This window comes from Monodelphis domestica, chromosome 7 (assembly GCF_027887165.1).
Source record: "Monodelphis domestica isolate mMonDom1 chromosome 7, mMonDom1.pri, whole genome shotgun sequence".
Classification (NCBI taxonomy): Eukaryota; Metazoa; Chordata; class Mammalia; order Didelphimorphia; family Didelphidae; genus Monodelphis; species Monodelphis domestica.
In genome coordinates this window covers 292,298,150-292,316,171 of record NC_077233.1, presented here as the reverse complement: position 1 = coordinate 292,316,171, position 18,022 = coordinate 292,298,150, and the positions used below count along the sequence as shown (strand labels likewise).

The 18,022-nt window shown below is 42.8% G+C and overlaps 1 protein-coding gene across 8 annotated transcripts in view; it reads right to left on the bottom strand.

Annotated features, from left to right (window-relative positions):
- Positions 1-269: 269 nt before the first annotated feature.
- APC (APC regulator of WNT signaling pathway) overlaps positions 270-18,022 on the bottom strand; it is a 163,947-nt gene continuing 146,194 nt past the window's right edge. For all 8 annotated transcript variants that reach the window (XM_007497809.3, XM_056803963.1, XM_007497806.3 and 5 more), the window contains 2 exons: positions 10,373-10,587; positions 270-8,029 (listed from right to left, as the gene is read on the bottom strand). In XM_007497809.3, coding sequence (XP_007497871.2) covers positions 1,459-8,029; positions 10,373-10,587 — 6,786 coding nt within the window. In that variant the 3' untranslated portion in view covers positions 270-1,458. The remainder of the gene's footprint in view (positions 8,030-10,372; positions 10,588-18,022) is intronic.

Genomic DNA, 18,022 nt, shown 5'->3' with positions numbered 1-18,022 from the left:
ATCCCTGTAAAGTACTTAGTGCACTGGCATATGGTAAAGGTTACATAAATGTGAGCTATTATTCTAACTGCATACAAGGCATCATGTCATCGTTATCCTCCTAATCTGGTGACTCTGGCTGTTCCTCTTTGTAGTCAATGATTTGACTTCATAGAAATGATTCTGAAACGACTCCCCGGTCATCTGTTTCTTGTTCAATCAAATTCTATTATTTGGAAAGTGTTGTTTCTGAAGAGAGAACGTGTGACCAAATTAATGGATTCTTTAAGTTCAGAATTCTACTAAGTGAATTTATTTTAAGTGAGATTCTTTATAATGAAAGATTATCTTTCAGAAAACAGTAAAAATGGAAAACTATTTAACAGCAAGAAACATTGGTAGACATTTTCAAATCTTATCATACAAAGGAACATAGTAAACGGAGGAATAACTGCCACGGAATAATCCATACAGGTTTCTTCAACAAGCTGCTTTTTTACAGCAAGAGAAACTGTTCTCTAAATGCATAGGGCTTGAAGAAACTGCATATCATTTTTAAATGACTAAGCAAATGTGAAATAGGACCCTTCGAATACAGATTTCAGTAACACGCAGTTTACATATAGTAATAATTTATTCTAAAATGTTCATTTAGTTTCTGTTGAGACATAACCCATGTCCCATGAATAAAAGAGCAGCCATCTCACCTCAAATACCAGAATATACAACAAGTTACAGCATAGCAAAAATTAATTCTATCTACTTTCAGATAAAATCTAATTCAGGTAAAATAATTTCATTCAAGGTTTTATTGTTACATAGATTTCCTTTTTTTTTTTGAGCACAAACTAGTGTAAATTTTTTACACCATCGCTATCTATGCACATTATGTGACCACAGAACTGTTAATCATTACTTCGGAAATTGAACCATCGGTTTCACTCATGCAGAAGAGCAGGCTGGGTAAATTTGTTCATCTGGAACCATATTACTGTGAATTTCACAGTCACATGATTAATTTCTGGATTAGATGGACTCACAAGTACTAAACTGAGTTGGTTTTTTTTTTTTTGCATAAATAATACCAATTTCTCCCTGATAAGTTTAGTCATTTTATAATCTAGAAATGATTGATACACAGCAATATATTGTACCCTCTATCTGTAATGTTCATTATTTTAAGACAAGCAATAATTAAAGGATCATGGTTTGGGATGCTACTTAAATACATGTAAAACATACTGTACAAATATACTTGCTTTACCAATTTTCCTCTAAACTAGCAACTGTCCCTCCAAAATATGACCAATGAAGACAACGTGTACTATTAAATATGGCTTCCAGAACAAAGACCCTCTAGCAAGAATCAACCTATTTACAAAAAAAATTCTTAGTTTTTAAAGTTTCATTTGAAACAAAATTTCTATAGAGCAGTTGCAAATAAAACATAATTTTCTTCATTTTAGCATTTTAGTTCTTTTAAACAGACGTTACCAAGTAAGACCCAGAATGGCGCTTAGGGCTTTGAGTTCCACTGGATTCTGTGTTTTCCGTCTTTGAATCTCTCTTTTTTGTGCTGTTATTTACTGGGGTAGGGATCTGCGATGGGCGGGCTGCACTGCTATCTGCACTGCTCTTCCTAGGACTTGGATTGTAATTGAAAGGAGTCACCCTGGCAGCAACAGTTCCACTAGGGGAACTGTGCTTGCTCGAGCTAGTGGAACTGAACGGTGTACGCTCGGCAACGGAAGTCTCACTGGTCTCTGGTGCAGGGACAAGATTGACTTGTCCTGATTTTGTTTCAGCAGCCTTTTTATCTGGGCTATCTATCTGTATGAAGGAATTCAGACGGTTTTCTAAGCCAACAGTGCGAGCAGGAGCACTGCTGCCGTTGCCCCCGTTGGGTTTTCCCTGATTATCTTTTGACTCTTTATTCCCAGAACTGACCTTCTCCGCAACGTTATCGATCACTGGGGGTGTATTTCCAGTAGGGGATCTTCCTGATCTAGGGTTATTAATGGGGCAATCCTCAATTCTTACCCACACATCTTCTGTCTTGGAGACAGCAGGCGCCATTTGATAAATTAAAGTCTTTGAATCAGCACCATTGGTAGTACCTGAGGAAGTAACCTGGGAAACATTACTTATGGGAGTCATTTCACTTTCTTTTATTTTTCTCCAAGTTCCTTTTGCTGGTCCTTGGTTTTCTTTAGTTTGCTTTGTGCCCAGAAGTGAACTTACATGTTTTTCATCTTCACTTTTTGCTTTTTCACTGGATTCTGATGAAGCAGAGAGAATAGAGGAGGAACTTCCAGTTCTTCTCCAAGTGCTTACACGAGGAAGTGATGATGAATGCTTACTGTGCTCACGCTTCCAAGTTCCTGACCTATTAACTGGAAGTCTAGAAGGGCTCTCAGAATGGGAACGTGCTATATCATGGCGCTTTGTTGATCTTCCATCATTAAACTCTATAGAAGGATTCAGATTAGGTGGGAGTTTTCGCCAGCTTCCAGTCTGAATGGATGAATGGGTGGACAAAGACATATCAGGAAGGGATGGACTTAAAATTGGAGTCTGTACCTGGGATTTGGTAGGAGAATCTGGCCTAGAAGATGAAGACAAAGATTCAAGGGAGGCAGACTCTTCCAATTTTCTCCTTAGCGTTGGGCTTGGGGTTTCTTTGATGAAAGTTGACTGGCGCACTAAAACAGGTCTTTCTGATCTGTCGGATTCACTTCCACTAGACTTGGTGGAAGACATCCTAGAAAGTTCAACTTTTTTATTAGTTCCATTACTGTTACTTATCTGATTTAGTCCTTTAGACGCAGACTCGCTTCTGGGTATATTACTGGTATTCTTAGATAAACCTGTTTGTTTAGTAAGGTTTTGCTGGCTCATCTGTCTTCCTGGAGATGTATATGATATTTTCCCAGAACCTGAGGATTTAGTTGAGGAAGTACTGGGGGATGAAGTCCGTGGCAGTTGAGACAATTTGTTAGGAGGACTTATTCCATTTCTACCAGGAGAAATAGAGTTTCGTCCCGGAGACTGCATAGGTCTACTTAATGGTTGCTGAGACGGTCTTGAAGGAGTTGAATCTCTAGATCCTGATCTAGAAGGTCCTTTACTTGAACCACCTGGTTGGGATGTCTGCCTGGTCACCGGACTTAATTCGGATTTGACTGATGGCTTAGCTCCTCTAGGAGAAGTACTGGAAGTTGGCCCCTCACTGGGGCTTTTGGAAGTTGGGGTTTTGAGGGATGGGCCCTTTTTGGAGACTGGACTTGTACTTGAGGAGCTGTTTCGGATGCCTGGAATGTGAATCATTGTCCTTCCTCGAGAAATTGAAGGCATATTTGTCGGTAGGGGTTGTTTCAACTGGCCAGAAACTTCAGAATTAGAACGAACTTTTCCAGTGATCAAACTTTTATAAACTTTCTTTCCTCCTTTGATGCCTTTATTTTCAGATTCTATTTTTTTCGTCTCCAATGTACTCTTCTCCCCAGGCTTTAGGATTCGTGGCCCTTTATTACTTGTAAAGGGTTTCTCCTCTTGATCAGGTGTAAGATGAAATGGTGATCCAAGAGAAATTCCTGACTTGAGTGAAAGAATGGAATCAGAATCAGATGAAGCCTGTCTAGACAAACAAGCAGCAGCAGCAGCTTGGTGTAAACTACTCACTATAGAATTTGCACCTTCTTGAATAGCTTTCCAATCAAAGTTCTCTGAATCAGGAGAAAAACCATGCTCTGAATCTGGTCTCTGTATATCTCTCAAATCTAGCGTCAAGTCTTCTGCTAATATACCATCCATGTTTCTAGGACTGGGTTTTTCATCATCACCTTTGAACCTTGAGGGCCTTTTCTTTTTTGGCATTGCAGAACTGATACACTCCTGCAAAAGGTCATCTTCAGAGTCTATGCTAAGAGAACTAAGGGAGCTGTTTCTTGAGAAACACACTGGAGTGTCTTCAACGTGGAATGACTTAGGAGCATAACCTGATGTCTGAGGTCTGTTTGGCTCCCCCTGTGAGTCAGGGGGTTCAGTCTCTTTAGTAGGTTCACTTTCTTTGTTGTTGTTATTTTCCTGGTCAATGTCACTGAGAGAACTCAGAGATGAATTACGAGAAAAACAAACTGGGGTATTTTCAATGGCAAAATTCTGTAACTTCTCATCTGTAGCTGCAACTCGGTCTGGCATATCTTTGGATGACTGAGGAAAAGTGGATTGTTTTTGCAGCAAGGGTTTGGACTGGCCTCGCTCTACTGGATGTTTTGCACAAATCTGTGCTCTATTAGCTGACTGCTGATTTGATGTTAGCTCCAAATGGTTACTGACTTTAGCTTCTGTTTCCTTAGCTTCTTTTCCTTTCAACTCTGCCTTTTCCCTAGAAAGGTCAACATCATCATCATCAAAGTCAAGAGAACTCAAGGAATCGTTTCGTGAGAAGCAGTAAGGAGTTCCCTCAATGGGGGTGTAGTGATGAGGAGAGTCAAAAGTAAAACTTCCTCTCACGCGGTCCTCGTTGTTTGGCATCTTATCAAGAAAGTCTCTGGCATTGTTTTTCAGGCTCAGTTTCTTTGAGTCTTTATCCGAGTAAGATCTCTCCACATTCACATTTTTGGATTCTGCGTTTTTCCTTATACGAGTTCTATATTCAGCACTTTGTGGCATCGGTTTTACTGGTGACGTGGGTTTCTTCTTCTCGCTGTCTAGTGGGTTCTTACTGTTTCCAGATGAAGATGCAGAAGCTTGTTGAATCTGGTCCATTATCTTCTTCACACGGAAAGGCTTGTGACTCTTTCCTTTAGGCATAGCCGAATTAATGCACTCAGCAAGGATCTCGCCTTCCTCCGTTTTGTTGTCATCGAATGCAGAAGTATTTACATTAGAACTCTTCCCTATCTGAATGTCATCTGTGCTTCTGCCTTCTGTAGGGATGGTATCCCTCTTTTCAAAATCTCCCAACAGGGCCCCTGTGCTAGTGCCTTCCACACCAGCCAACTCATTTGGAGGCGATTCTATCGTGAGATCACTGAGAGATGTAGCGGTGGAAAAGTTTATAGGCGTGCCTTCGACACAGTACACCCGCGGCACGTCATCTCCAGGAGTAAAACTGACATGTTTCTGAGCTTGTAACCTGTTCTGTGAAGGAAGAAGTTTGTATACAGGCAACTGACTTGGTTTCCTGGCCACCGGAGGGGGTATTTTTGAAGCAGCTTGGGAGGGCTTTTTGGCTTTACGCGAAGACTTTGTCGGCATGGCAGAAATAATACATTCTTCTAATATTTCGATATCATCGTCATCAGAGTCATCCAGGATGTCTTTCTCGGACTCAGTAGGCTTCTCTGCTTTCTTCTCTTTGACTTCACTGACGTCTTCTAGCTGCTCAGGCTCCGTTTCATTTCCATGCTCATTCTCCTGTACGGGGGGCATTAATCTTAACTCGACATCTTTCTGTATGAACGGCTCGTCGAGACTCAGAGCGCTTAAACTAGATGAACAAGAAAATCCATCCGGAGTGCTTTCTGTCGCAAAATGTAACAAGGTGTCCGCATCGGGGAGCACCTGGACTCTCTGGACAGCGGCATTGACAGCCGCCTGCCGAGGTCCGCTTTCTCTCTTTTCAGCGCTGGGGAGCTTACTTTTTGTGGCTTCTCTTTTCGTTTGTCCTGTCTGAGGAGGAGGAGGAGTTTTACTTCTACTCGGTGGCATGGTTTGTCCAGGACTATCTGGGAGGTCGCTGGGGCTTATGATGCCACTTACCATTCCACTGCAGGGTTCACTTTGGACAGAACTGGCAATTGAGCGACTCTCAAAGCTATCAAGTGAACTGACAGAAGTACACCTGCTAAACATGAGTGGAGTCTCTTGAACATAATGCTCTGGTGGACTTTTGGGTGTCTGAGCACCACTTTTGGCTGGAGATTTGGCACCTGAGGAAAATTCAACAGCTTTATGTCTGGTTGAGTCTGAAGGAGACAAACTTGTCGTTTGGAGTCTGTTGGCTTTGGTTCGAATGTGTTGCGATGTTGATGGCACTTCACTTCCTGTGTCACCAGTTGACACACTTGCACTGTTTTCTTTTAGTTCTGCTATCTGTAGAGTGTTGGTAGTCTCTGAGCCTCGGGTTGTCTGATCACGTCCTATTTCATCTTCAGCGGAAGACAAAGAAGATAATGAGCTACACCTTGAAAAACATATCGGTGTATCTTCCACACAGTAAGTCTGTATTGTTTCCTGGTTGATAGAAGGCGCTTTACAAGAGGCCGTTTTCTGAGTGTGACCACTTCTGTTCTGCGCTGAACTGGGAAGAAGCTGATTCTGCCTTTTGGTACTAGCTGGAGCGGTTGATGTGTTCCCACCACTTGAGATGTGACCTGTTTTATTACTCTGTACGGATGAGCTCTTGGAGAATGAAAAAGATGGCTTCTGGGAGGAGGGCGTAATGTCGGCTGCATATTTCAAACTATAATCAATAGGCTGATCTGCATGATGTTCTTCTTCATTATATTTCATGCTATAATTGGTGGGTCTGTCTTCTTCCTCATGCTGTTCCTCTTCAGAATAACGTTCACTATAGTTGGTTGGTTTGTCTTCATCATAATCATCCTCATGACACAAAGACTGGTTCACTTTCTGATTAATTCCATGACCTGAACTCACTCGATTCTGCTCGGAACCACTGGCTCCCCTTGATCTATATGGAGAAACACATTCTTGCTGTCCAAAACGCGACTGAAACTTCATATGTTTATCATCAGTGCTTTCACTGTATGCCGAGAAGGGTGTGTTTTGACCCCTCGCCTGCCTCTGCTCATTCTGTTTGATTTCATCTTCTATTACGTGTTTCGGTCTGGCCCATCGATCGTTCTGGGAAGGACTCTGCCTTCCAGAATTTAATTGTTCGTCTGAATACTTGAGGCTATAATTGATTGGGGTATCTAATTCTTCATCATTGTCATCCATGTGATTGGCACTGTGAATTTTGTGAGCTAAATCAGCTGGATACTGGCCATAACTGCAGAATTTGCTTTCGTCATCTTCCGAGTAGGATTCAATGGAGGGTTTCATCTGACCTCTTTTCCCATAGCCGTCACTGCTGCTCACACTATTCAAGCTGTCATTGGAAGATCTTTTATACTCCACTTTGGCATAGGGCATAGCACACGTTCTGTTTGAATTATCCGGTTTGGGGAAGTTGTACGTATTCGAATGCGCGTGGGCAGCGGACGCTCTTCTCAATGTGCTTCTCTCTTCTGCTACACAGTGTAAGTCGGTCGTCGATGCTGAACTCTGGTCTTCCTGGGCATGAATCGCGGATACTTCCTCCATGACTTTAGCAATCTGGGCCGTGGTGGTGGAGAGCTGCATCCCCAGGCGTTTGGAAGGGTTGCCAGGACTGTCTGCTGCTGGGTGAAAGGTGCTCAGTGCGACTGCTCGCTCTCTGTCCAGGCTCCGATCTTTTTCAGACCGAGAGCTTTCCAAACTGGTCCTCGAGGAAGAGGATCCCGGCAGCACCGTGCTGTTCAGATACGGCGAAAGGACAGTCAGATTCCCGGTGCTGAAAGCATCCGGCCGGCTGTCGTCGTGGCGACTCGCGTCCAGCGCGTACTCCCCATAGACGCTTTGCTTATGTCTCTGCTTAGGGCGGTGCGACGTCTTGGGGCTTAGATTGTCGATGTTATCAAACGTCTCCGATAAATGCTGGGCGTCTAACTCGGCTTCCAGGGCCTTCTGCTTTCTAACATGCAGAGACGGCAAGCTGGAACCAGGCGACATGATATTGGCGTCCTTGTACTTGGCAGGCCTGTTTGCCATGAGGTTCCGTAAGGCAGCAGCACTGCCCATAGCAATCATCTTGTGCTTTGAGTGAATTAGGTTCTTCAGCATGCTCACCGCCCCCATGTCCCATAAAGCTTCTTGGTCCTTCGTGTTTCTCGCTGACAGATTCCACAGAGTTCCACATGCATTGCTGACGATTGTCAAACTATGAGACTTTAAGTGCTGTAGCAAGGTCTGTAAGCAACTGTTTTCTCTCAAGATTTGCCTAGAATAAGAAGAAAAGAGTAAAGCCAAAAACGATTACGGTCACTTTAAATAATGTTTTAAGCAATATAAAAACACGTTCAGTCCGGACCTCTGGCCAGTCTTTTAGAAAATGGCATTAAGATGCCTTTATAATAGGCTAAATAAAGAGTCTTTGAGTCCCACAAACACACCACTAATTTTGGTTGTCGCTTTCTTTCCTCCCCTAAAGTTTTCTTTTAAAATAAGTCCCTTGACCAGACAGAGTGCAAGAAACATCAACACTGTTCCAGCACCTCGCGCGTTCCCCGAGTCCGTTTTTGTCTTTAAGTCAGTAGACATTTTGACCGCAGTCCCAGTCAACACCACGTTCACACCAAGAAGTGAATTCAAGAGCACGGTGGGAAGGGACTCATCCAGTCGTGCGTACACACACAGGATAAGGGATTCGTAGCGTGGAAAGTATGAACTAGTTTTTAAAAAATAGTTTTGAAGCTCCATTTTGATACAATTGGTTTCCTTTGTAAGCTTATGTATCTTTTATTTTACGCCTCTAAAAACATGATTCTGAAAAGGAGTCTAGAGGCCTCACCGGTCTGCCTAAGGCACCAGGAAAAAAAATGAAAAAGGAGCCCCAGGATAAGCTCTTTAGATTTCCGGGGTAAAGGAACTTGCTGATAAGCGACTGAGGATTTCTACGTCGTGAATTGCAGAACTACGGCCCCCCCTTGTTTCTTTGTTGGGCAGGTCTGCTCCTTTTGGCTCATCTATGCATGTGTTTCTTATGATGAAGCACTTGTTCATATGGATTGATACGCACATTCGAGGTATTTAAAAGTTTGTGTGAATGAAAATCCATCCTACTTCGAGCCAGTTTGAAACTCCTTTTGGGACAACTAGCTATCCTGCCAGGAGGGAAATCGAAGACCAAGGCTGAACTAGAAATCCCGAGCCCGCACTCCTTGGTGCAACTCACCGCAGGCCTTTTCCCTTTCCACGTCAGGGGGCTTTTGACTGAGTTGCGGAGGCATCTACACCAAATGCAGAGTTGGGAAGCGCAGACCAGATTTAGGGTCTGCCGTACACAGTGCCTCTCCAGCTTTCTATATTCTGCAAGGACATCATTGCTTACAGCTGCCTCCTCTCATTTCCCCAAAGGGTAGGGGTGCTCCGGGAGTGTGAATAACCCTTCTGACATTCTAGCAGTCTCCGTAACTGGATAGATTAGGCTAAAAGCCCTGTCAGCAGCAGTAAGAACCGGAGCCAGTGTCGCCTCTAACATCAATCTGTCTGCCCGCGTTAAGCTTTCCTAACTAGGGCTGGGTGGCCCCCTCGGAGTTTAATCATGACATGTCCCCTCTTTGAGTACCCTGGGGGCTGCAAATGTCTGCTTTTTTGAATGACGGGGGGAGGAGAAGGTTCAGACCGCTTTGTCCAAACTAAACTTAATTCTCTCTTTCCAAGTTCTGAGCCTTTGGAACTTTTGAACCGATGATCTGGTTTAGCTGGAATTTCGCCACGCCTCGAGCAATTCACTAACAAATGCACTTGCTCTGCTCATGAGCATTCACATGTTGGTTAAGGAGCTGACATTTCGTCTTACTTTCCTGTAGAAATGCACATACTGTAAACCTCAAAATTTCTCAGACTTAGGAATGTTAGGGGTTTTCCCCATTGGGGAATCTTCTACTTAAAAAATTCCCTAGCAGATGGTGAGAACTCTACTTGAGTGTGGGGGCTCCTAGCTATGGGAGTGTCCCTGCTCCACCCTACTTAAGACTGCTTTAGGACAGAAAACTGTTTGCTAAACAATGAAAGTACTTTGATCCATGCTTATGGAAGGGACAGGAAGTTCTTTGAGTCATGATTGTTTTAGAATTGATACAATGGGATGCTAGGTACCCATATAGGTGGGGCAACTTGTAAACTACTTAAACCTAAAAGGGTGATAACTTATTCAGAGGTTTTTTCTTAATGAAATTTGTCAACACAGTAGCATTTTTTCCTGACTTACTAAAGAGATTAGAACTACTCAGCTGTGAATTAAAAATGGGCGGTCCTTTAGAAACATCTACAGTGATTGGTAGATGTAAGGACTTAGGGGAGGTGACAGAGGAGATTTTGCCCTTAAAAATAAGAGCTCAGAGAAGAGCAAAGGGATCTCGATTTCTGATTCTCATTCTGGAGGAGAGCTCCTTGAGGAGCTCCTCTGAGGGGCTCTGTCCCTCTGGGGTAGGAGCTCTGGAGGCTCTTGAGAGAGGCCCTTTGAAACAATCTCTGGCTGAAAGACTCTTTGAGGAAGGACGCTGGCCTGGTGTCACTAGTATCCTTGTTTAGTCAATACATGTATTACTGAGCTACATACCTGTGGTCCTCATTTGTGGCTATCAAGCTAGACACATTCCTCAGTATCCCACCTCCGCTCTCAATGATGGCTAAAGTATTCGTCTGGCTCCGGTAAGTGAGTGTGCCAACCAAAAATGCAAGAGCACCGTCCACAGCACAGATATCCGCTTTATTTTCAGTGCAATGTGCGGACAAATTCCATAAGGCACTCAGTACGCTTTTGAGGGTGGATTCCTATAAGGAAATTGAAAAGAGCATCTCATCAGATACAGAATCTGTCTCTGAGCTCATCTTTGCTTTCTTTTGAAACAGACTCTTCGTGCTCACTTTACTTTTTTCCTTTTGATACATTATTGAAACATTTGCTATTTTTTCTTGGAAATACTTATTTTTGAGAGTCTAAATAAATATTGAAAGGGAAGTAGAAGACCAATGTCAGAAATGCTCCTCGTTTTAAAAACCAACAAAGAAAAGTTATGAAGGTGCCCCGAACCAGAGCCATCTAGACATGAAGTAGTTCTAGAGAGGAATTTCCTGCCAAGGGCTCACAAGTATAAAACACTCTAAAATCATAAATGGGTTTGTATAAATTACTTAAACATTGCGGTCATGAAACTAACATAAACTGATGACACACGAGCTAAGCTGTGACACAGGCGCGTAAACCAAGTACCCGAAGACCATGAGACTGGTGAGAAGGTCTCTAACGTTGGACCCTGGACGTCAGACAGCCGTTGAGCTCTCGATGAGCACTGACTGTTTCCCCAGCCACTTCAGCTAATTAGATTCGGAAAGGCATTCAAATGGATTCAAAGCCTATTGTGGCAGGAGGAGATTTCCAGGAGAAAAATGATCATTTACCACCTGTGGATTGGGTTTATGACTTGGCGTTCTGGTTGTCTAGAAGGAAACAGGAACTTCCTGTCAACTTGGGGAGGAGACGGAGAAAACGGCAGAAAGATGGAAAGTCAGGCTTTGCATGTGCAGCGCTCGGTGATGAGACGCGGCCCCTCTCGAGAACTTCTCAGGGAGCTCTCAGTGGGGAACTAAGGGGCCCACAAGGACATCAGGGCTCCCAGAAAGGGCCTGCGAGCCACAAACCAAAGAGCTTTCGGAAATATGTGCTAGCATCCATCACGTGCAGGGGCATGACAGGCAAAGGGAGCGCCCCAAGTAGGGCAGAGGTAGGAAACTACGGCGTGTCTTTTGAGGAGGCTGTGAATGACGCAGGCAGAACTGTAGCATCGATGTATATTTGAGAGAAAGCCGGAGAAAGAGCGCGGCATGAGGTTTTAGAGGATGTTGGGTGGCACAAGGAGGCTCTAAATTTCACTTACAAGGCAAGAGATCCAGTTTTAAGCAAGACTTGGATGTCCAAACCAAGAGAAAAAAATATGTGAAAAGAGGCGGGTCAGTAGGTTGGAGGATGGAAGAAGGTTACACAATGGAGGAAAAGAAGAAAACTGCACCCTTGGGGAGAGGAGAGAAACTTGAAGCTCTTTCTGAAGATCAGGGAGTTTATTACTATGAGGAAGTAATTGCTTGCCTGTCAAAGAATGAAGGAGACACAGAGATTGCTTTACACGGTGCTGTATAGGTTTTCTGGCAATTGAATATATTCCATTAGAGTTTATTATGCATTCTGTCTAGATAGGTTTAATCAGGGAGATGCCAACTTTGAAAAAAATACATTCTGTCTTAGAATCAATACTGTGTACTGGTTCTGAGGCAAAAAAAGCTATAAGGGCTAGGCCATGAGGGTTAAGTGACTTGTCCAGGGTCACACCGCTAGGTAGTGTCTGAGGTCGGATTTGAAACCAGAACCTCCCCTCTTTAGGCCTGGGTCTCAATCCAGCCCTTATCACCCCCCTCCCCTTTTTAAACACATGTCCAATATAATTTGTTGGGATCTTCAAAATGTGGAATAAAACACAATGAAAACAGGAACACACATTAGGGTTAAGGTGCCATGAAAAGCAACGTTGACCTTGTTTAGTTCCTTTTGAAACATACACACACACATTTAGGCTCATCTACAATGTTGCCGCTGCTCGCTCCCTGGGAGGAGGCTGCCGTGAAATGTAACATACAGGAGCGAATGAAGCCTCGCCAGGGATATTGATTGCCGTCTATATCCACGTTTATAGACCGCAACTGTCGAGCTAGAAACCATGAGCAAAGCCAGCGTTCCCTCTCCGAGGGGCTCCCAGCACCAGAGTCCTGGGAGGAGAGCGCGCCCTGCGTCGGGCACTGGCCAGCCTTCGCTTCCGTCTCGTCACCGCAGCCCGGAAGGCTTCCCCGTCTCTGAGAAGCTTCTGGACCCCCAAAGGCTCGTCCAGGCACACTGTCTGTCCGCCCAGCTTTCTGGGGGCTCCTCGATACCGAGGGATACTCCCGTCGTCTGCTGCCCGGGCTTTGGTTCAGACGTGCCTTTCGATGCATGGCGTGCATGTGGCCAATTCCCCATGAGGAACGCAATGACATTCTGGTGTGGGTTAAAGGTGAGGCAGACGGGAAGCGGAATATTTGATCTGAAAAAATGGACAAAACGTTTCCCCCTAGTGGTGATTGCAGGACCTACAACGGTGGCCGTAGAGCCTGGGGGAGTATGGCGTGGTGGATCTGATGGGCCTCCCCACAGGTACCCTGGAGGGGTGTCTCGAAGCCGTGGGAGGGATGCACGAATAAGGGCCATTCTTGACGAGGTGCCCCCCGGCAGACGCCTTGGCTCAGGCCTAGCAGACACGGAGCCTCATGAAAGGAATTTCTGGCTCTCGGCCTTTTCCCTAAAGACCTCGTTAAAGCCTGGGTTGGATGGCACCGAGAGGTTCTCTTTGCGTCGGGGCCTCGCCGTCTCTGAGGCCTTCTCTTTAGGGGCCTGGCCTGCGACTTCAGTGCCGCTGGGGGCTTTTCCTTCCTCCAAGTTCTTTGTGTGCCTTCAGAGCGCACTTGAGAACGACGATTGGGCCATGCGTCCGCTCTAGCTGCCCCAGAAGCTCAGCGCTCGTCTCTTCTTTCCCTTTAGCTAAACTTCCAGCTTCCTGCATCTGGACTGCAGGCGAGGCTCCATCCGGAATGAGAGAATGATGACAAGAAAAGTGGAGGAGGCTCATTGCTTGCCTAGAAAATTCTGAGGCAGTTAGTAGTTGACGGGATAACAATGACACAAATTGCCTGACTTTCTGGGGACAATGTCCGAAACACCCACACGAGACGTGACGGAGAGCGTGACTCCTTCGTCCCGGCGATCCCCATGGAAACAAAGGATGCGGCTACCAATACGGGAAGCTCCAAAACACTGCCAAAAATACCCACTGACTGCTGCTGACTAAGATGTGCCTAAGAGAAGCGAGCGAGGAGGCAGGGAGGGCTTGGAGAAGAAACTGGAGTATGTCTGCCGCAGAAAGCAGATGAGAAGGTCAGGAAACGGATGACAAGCAAAGCTCAACGTATACTATAATGGTGTTGGGAGGTTCTATTACTGCAACACGTGCGCCTCTCCCTTTCGGCCAAAAGTAGAATAACTTATTGGTCATTTCCTGACTTGCCTTCGTGAAAAAGTCATCATTTAAAGGATAAAGGAAACAATTCAACAACCATCTGCTATGCTGTACGCGGGCAGGGAGGACAACTGGACCCACGTGAAACAGTTCCTGCCAATACAGGAAACAATGTAGACACAGAAATGAACACACAAAATAGACAGAAAGCAATTTCCGTGGGAAACGTCCCAGAAACCGGAAATGGGGAATCAGGGAAAGGAAGTTATAGATTCTGTGACGTGACGTGGGGCTAGCTTTGAGGAATGGGGGACAATTTTTGCAAGGAGTTGGTTGATGGAATATTGTGTTTGGCAGGTTCTGATGTAATTATATAATACGTGAAAAAGGAGAAATGCTTAGTGAGTCTGGAAAGGTAGGAAACTACCAAATTCTGGAGAGCTTTAAAAGTCAAATAGACAAGTTTGTATTTTATCCTAGTGATAAAGAGTTTCTTGAGTGACAAGGTCAGAAGTTGTGCTTTAGGAATATAAACTTTTTTTTTTTAAACCCTCACCTTCTGTCTTGGAGTCAATACTGTGTACTATTCCAAGGCAGAAGAGTGGTAAGGGCTGGGCCATGGGGGTCAAATGACTTGCCCAGGGTCACACCGCTGGGAAGTGTCTGAGGCCAGATTTGAACCCAGGACCTCCCGTCTCTAGGCCTGGCTCTCCATCCACTGAGCCGTCCAGCTGCCCCCTGGAATATAAACTTTTTAACTTTGTTATAGTATTTTTGCCATGCCTAATTCTTCATGACTTTGGATTTTCTTGGCAAAAATACTGGAGTGAGTGGTATGCTAGCTTATTTTACACAAGTGGAAACTGAAGCAAACAGGGTTCAGTGACTTGCTCAGAGGCACAAAGCTAGTAAGTGTCTAAGGCAGGATTTGAACTCAGGACGATCAGTCTTCCTGACTCCAGACCCTCTACTCTAGCCCCTAGTTTTACTGAGATCAAGGTTAGGTGGTAGCCATTTGAGTGAGGAGAAAGGAACAAATGAGAGATAAGTTGTGGAGGTAGAGTTGACAAGATGTAGCGATGGCAATAATAGCTAACATTTCTATAGCACTTACTATATTCTAGGCATTGTACTAAATTAAGGGATTTACAATGATCGCATTTGATCCTCACAACAACTCTGGGAGGTGCTATTATTATCTCCATTTTTATAGATGAGGAAACGGAGAAATGGGAGTTAAAAGACTTGTCTAGGGTCACACTCCTAGTAAGTGTTTGAAGTTGGATTTGAATTCTGGTCTCCTTGACTCTAGGTCCAGCACTCTACCCACTGAACCATCTAACTCAGCTGAGTTAACCCTCAACTGAGCGGTGAGAGAATGACGATGTGAGAATGCCTCTGATGTTGTGAATGTAATCTAGAAGGAGAGTGGTACCCTTAACAAAAATAAAGAAATTGGGAAGATGGCAGGGCTTGAGGGGAAAGAGAAACAGTTAAGAAAAAGACCAACACCAGAGTATCTTATTTTGGATGTGATTCTTACCAAATGTCATCAGGACAAACCTGTTACAATGAAATTATCATTTCCTTTTACAGTTTGTGATAAAGGAGAGGAAATCCAGGAATAGTTTCATGAGCAGTCTTTAAAAGTTCGAAGATGGGGTAGGTAACATTTTAGGGACTATAATTTTATAGGGAAAGTCAGGCCAAGAAAGTCAGGCTCAGGAATGACATTCTGTTGGGAATTATGACCAAAGAGCTTAAAAATTACATACCCTTTGATCCAGCAATATCACTACTAGGATTTTATCCCAAAGAGATAATAAAAAAAATGTTTGTACAAAAATATTAATAGCTGTGCTCTTTGTGGTGGCAAGGAATTAGAAAATGAAGGGGTGTCTCTCAATTGGGGAATGTATGAACAAATTATATATGGTATCTGATGGAATATTACTGCACTATGAGGAATGATTAACTGCTTGATTTCCACATGAGCTGGAAAGACATCCATGAAATGACGCAGAGTGACATAAGCAGAACGAGAACACAGAAACTGAAACATTGTGGAACAATCAAATATAATTGACTTTGCTACTGATAACAATGCAACGAGCCAAGACAAACCCAAGGGACTTATGAGAAAGAATGCTACCCACATCAAGAGAAAGAACTGTGGGAGAAGAAATGCCAAAGGAAAACACATGATTTATCACTTGTTTCTATGGGTATAGGATTGGCGGTTTGGGTTTTAAAAGGATTATTCTCAGACCACAGTGCAAGGAAAATAATAATTAGTAAGGGTACATGGAAAGCCAAATCAAAAATCAATTGGAAATTAAACAATACAATTCTCCAAAATCAGTTAAGGAGCAAATCATAGAAACAATTAATAACTTCATTGAAGAAAATGACAATGATGAGACATCCTTTCAAAATCTATGGGATGCAGCCAAAGCAGCACTCAAGGGGAAATTTATGTCCTTGAGTTCATATATTAACAAATTAGGGAGGGAAGAGGTCAATGGATTATGTGTGCAAATTAAAAAACTAGAAAATGAACGAATTAAAAATCCTCAGATGAAAACTAAATTAGAGATTTTAAAAATCAAAGGAGGAATTAGTAAAATTTAAAGTGAAAGAACCATTGATTTAATAAATAAGACCAGAAGCTGGTACTTTGAAAAAACAAATGAAATAGACAAAGTACTGGTCAATCTAATTAAAAAAAGGAAAGAAGAAAACCAAATTGACAGTATCCCAGATGAAAAGGGAGATCTCAACTCTAATGAAGAGGAAATTAAGACAATCATTAAAAATTATTATGCCCAATTATGTGGCAATAAATATAGCAACCTAGATAATATGGATGAATACTTACAAAAATATCAATTTCCTGGAATAACAGAGGAATAAATAGATTACCTAAACAACCCCATATCAGAAAAAGAAATTGAACAAGCCATCAAAGAACTCCCTAAGAAAAAATCCCCAGGTCCAGAAAGATTCACAAATGAATTCTATCAAACATTCAAACAACAACTAATCCCAATATTATACAAACTATCTGACAGAACAAGCAAAGAAGGAGTTCTACCAAATTCATTTTACGACACAAATATGGTACTGATTCCAAAGCCAGGCAGATCAAAAACAGAGAAAGGAAACTATAGACCAATCTCCTTAATGAACATAGATGCAAAAATCTTAAACAGGATACTAGCAAAAATACTCCAGCAAGTGATCACAAAGGTTATTCACTATGACCAGGTGGGATTTATACCAGGAATGCAAGGATGGTTCAATAATAGGAAAACTATCCACCTAATTGATCATATTAACAAGCAAACCAAGAAAAATCACATGATTATCTAACTAGATGTAGAAAAAACCCTTTTACAAAATACAACATTAATTTCTATTGAAAACACTAGAAAGCATGGAAATAGAAGGGTCTTTCCTAAAAATAATAAAGAGTATATATCTAAAACCATCAGCAAACAGTATCTGCAAAGGGAAAAACTAGAAGCCTTCCAAATGAGATCAGGAGTGAAACAAGGATGCCCATTATCACCTCTATTATTTAACATTGTACTAGAAACACTAGCAGTAGCAATTAGAGAAGAAAAAGAAATTGAAGGTATTAAAATTGGCAATGAGGAAACCAAGCTATCACTCTTTGCAGATGATATGATGGTCTACTTAAAGAATCCTAGAGAATCAACCAAAAAGCTAGTTAAAATAATCAATGACTTTAGCAAAGTTGCAGGATACAACATAAACCCACATAAGTCATCAGCATTTCTAAATATCTCCAACACATCTCAGCAGCAAGAATTAGAAAGAGAAATTCCATTTAAAATCACCCTAGACAACATAAAATACGTAGGAATCTATCTGCCAAGACAAACACAGGAATTATATGAACACAACTACAAAACACCCTGCACACAATTTAAACTAGATCTAAACAATTGGAAAAACATTGATTGCTCATGGCTGGGACAAGCTAACATAATAAAAATGACAATCCTACCCAAATTAATTTACGTATTCAGTGCCATACCCATTGAACTACCAAAAACCTTTTTTACTGAATTAGAAAAAAAAACATAACAAAGTTCATCTGGAAGAACAAAAGATCAAGAATATCCAGGGAAAGCATGAAAAAA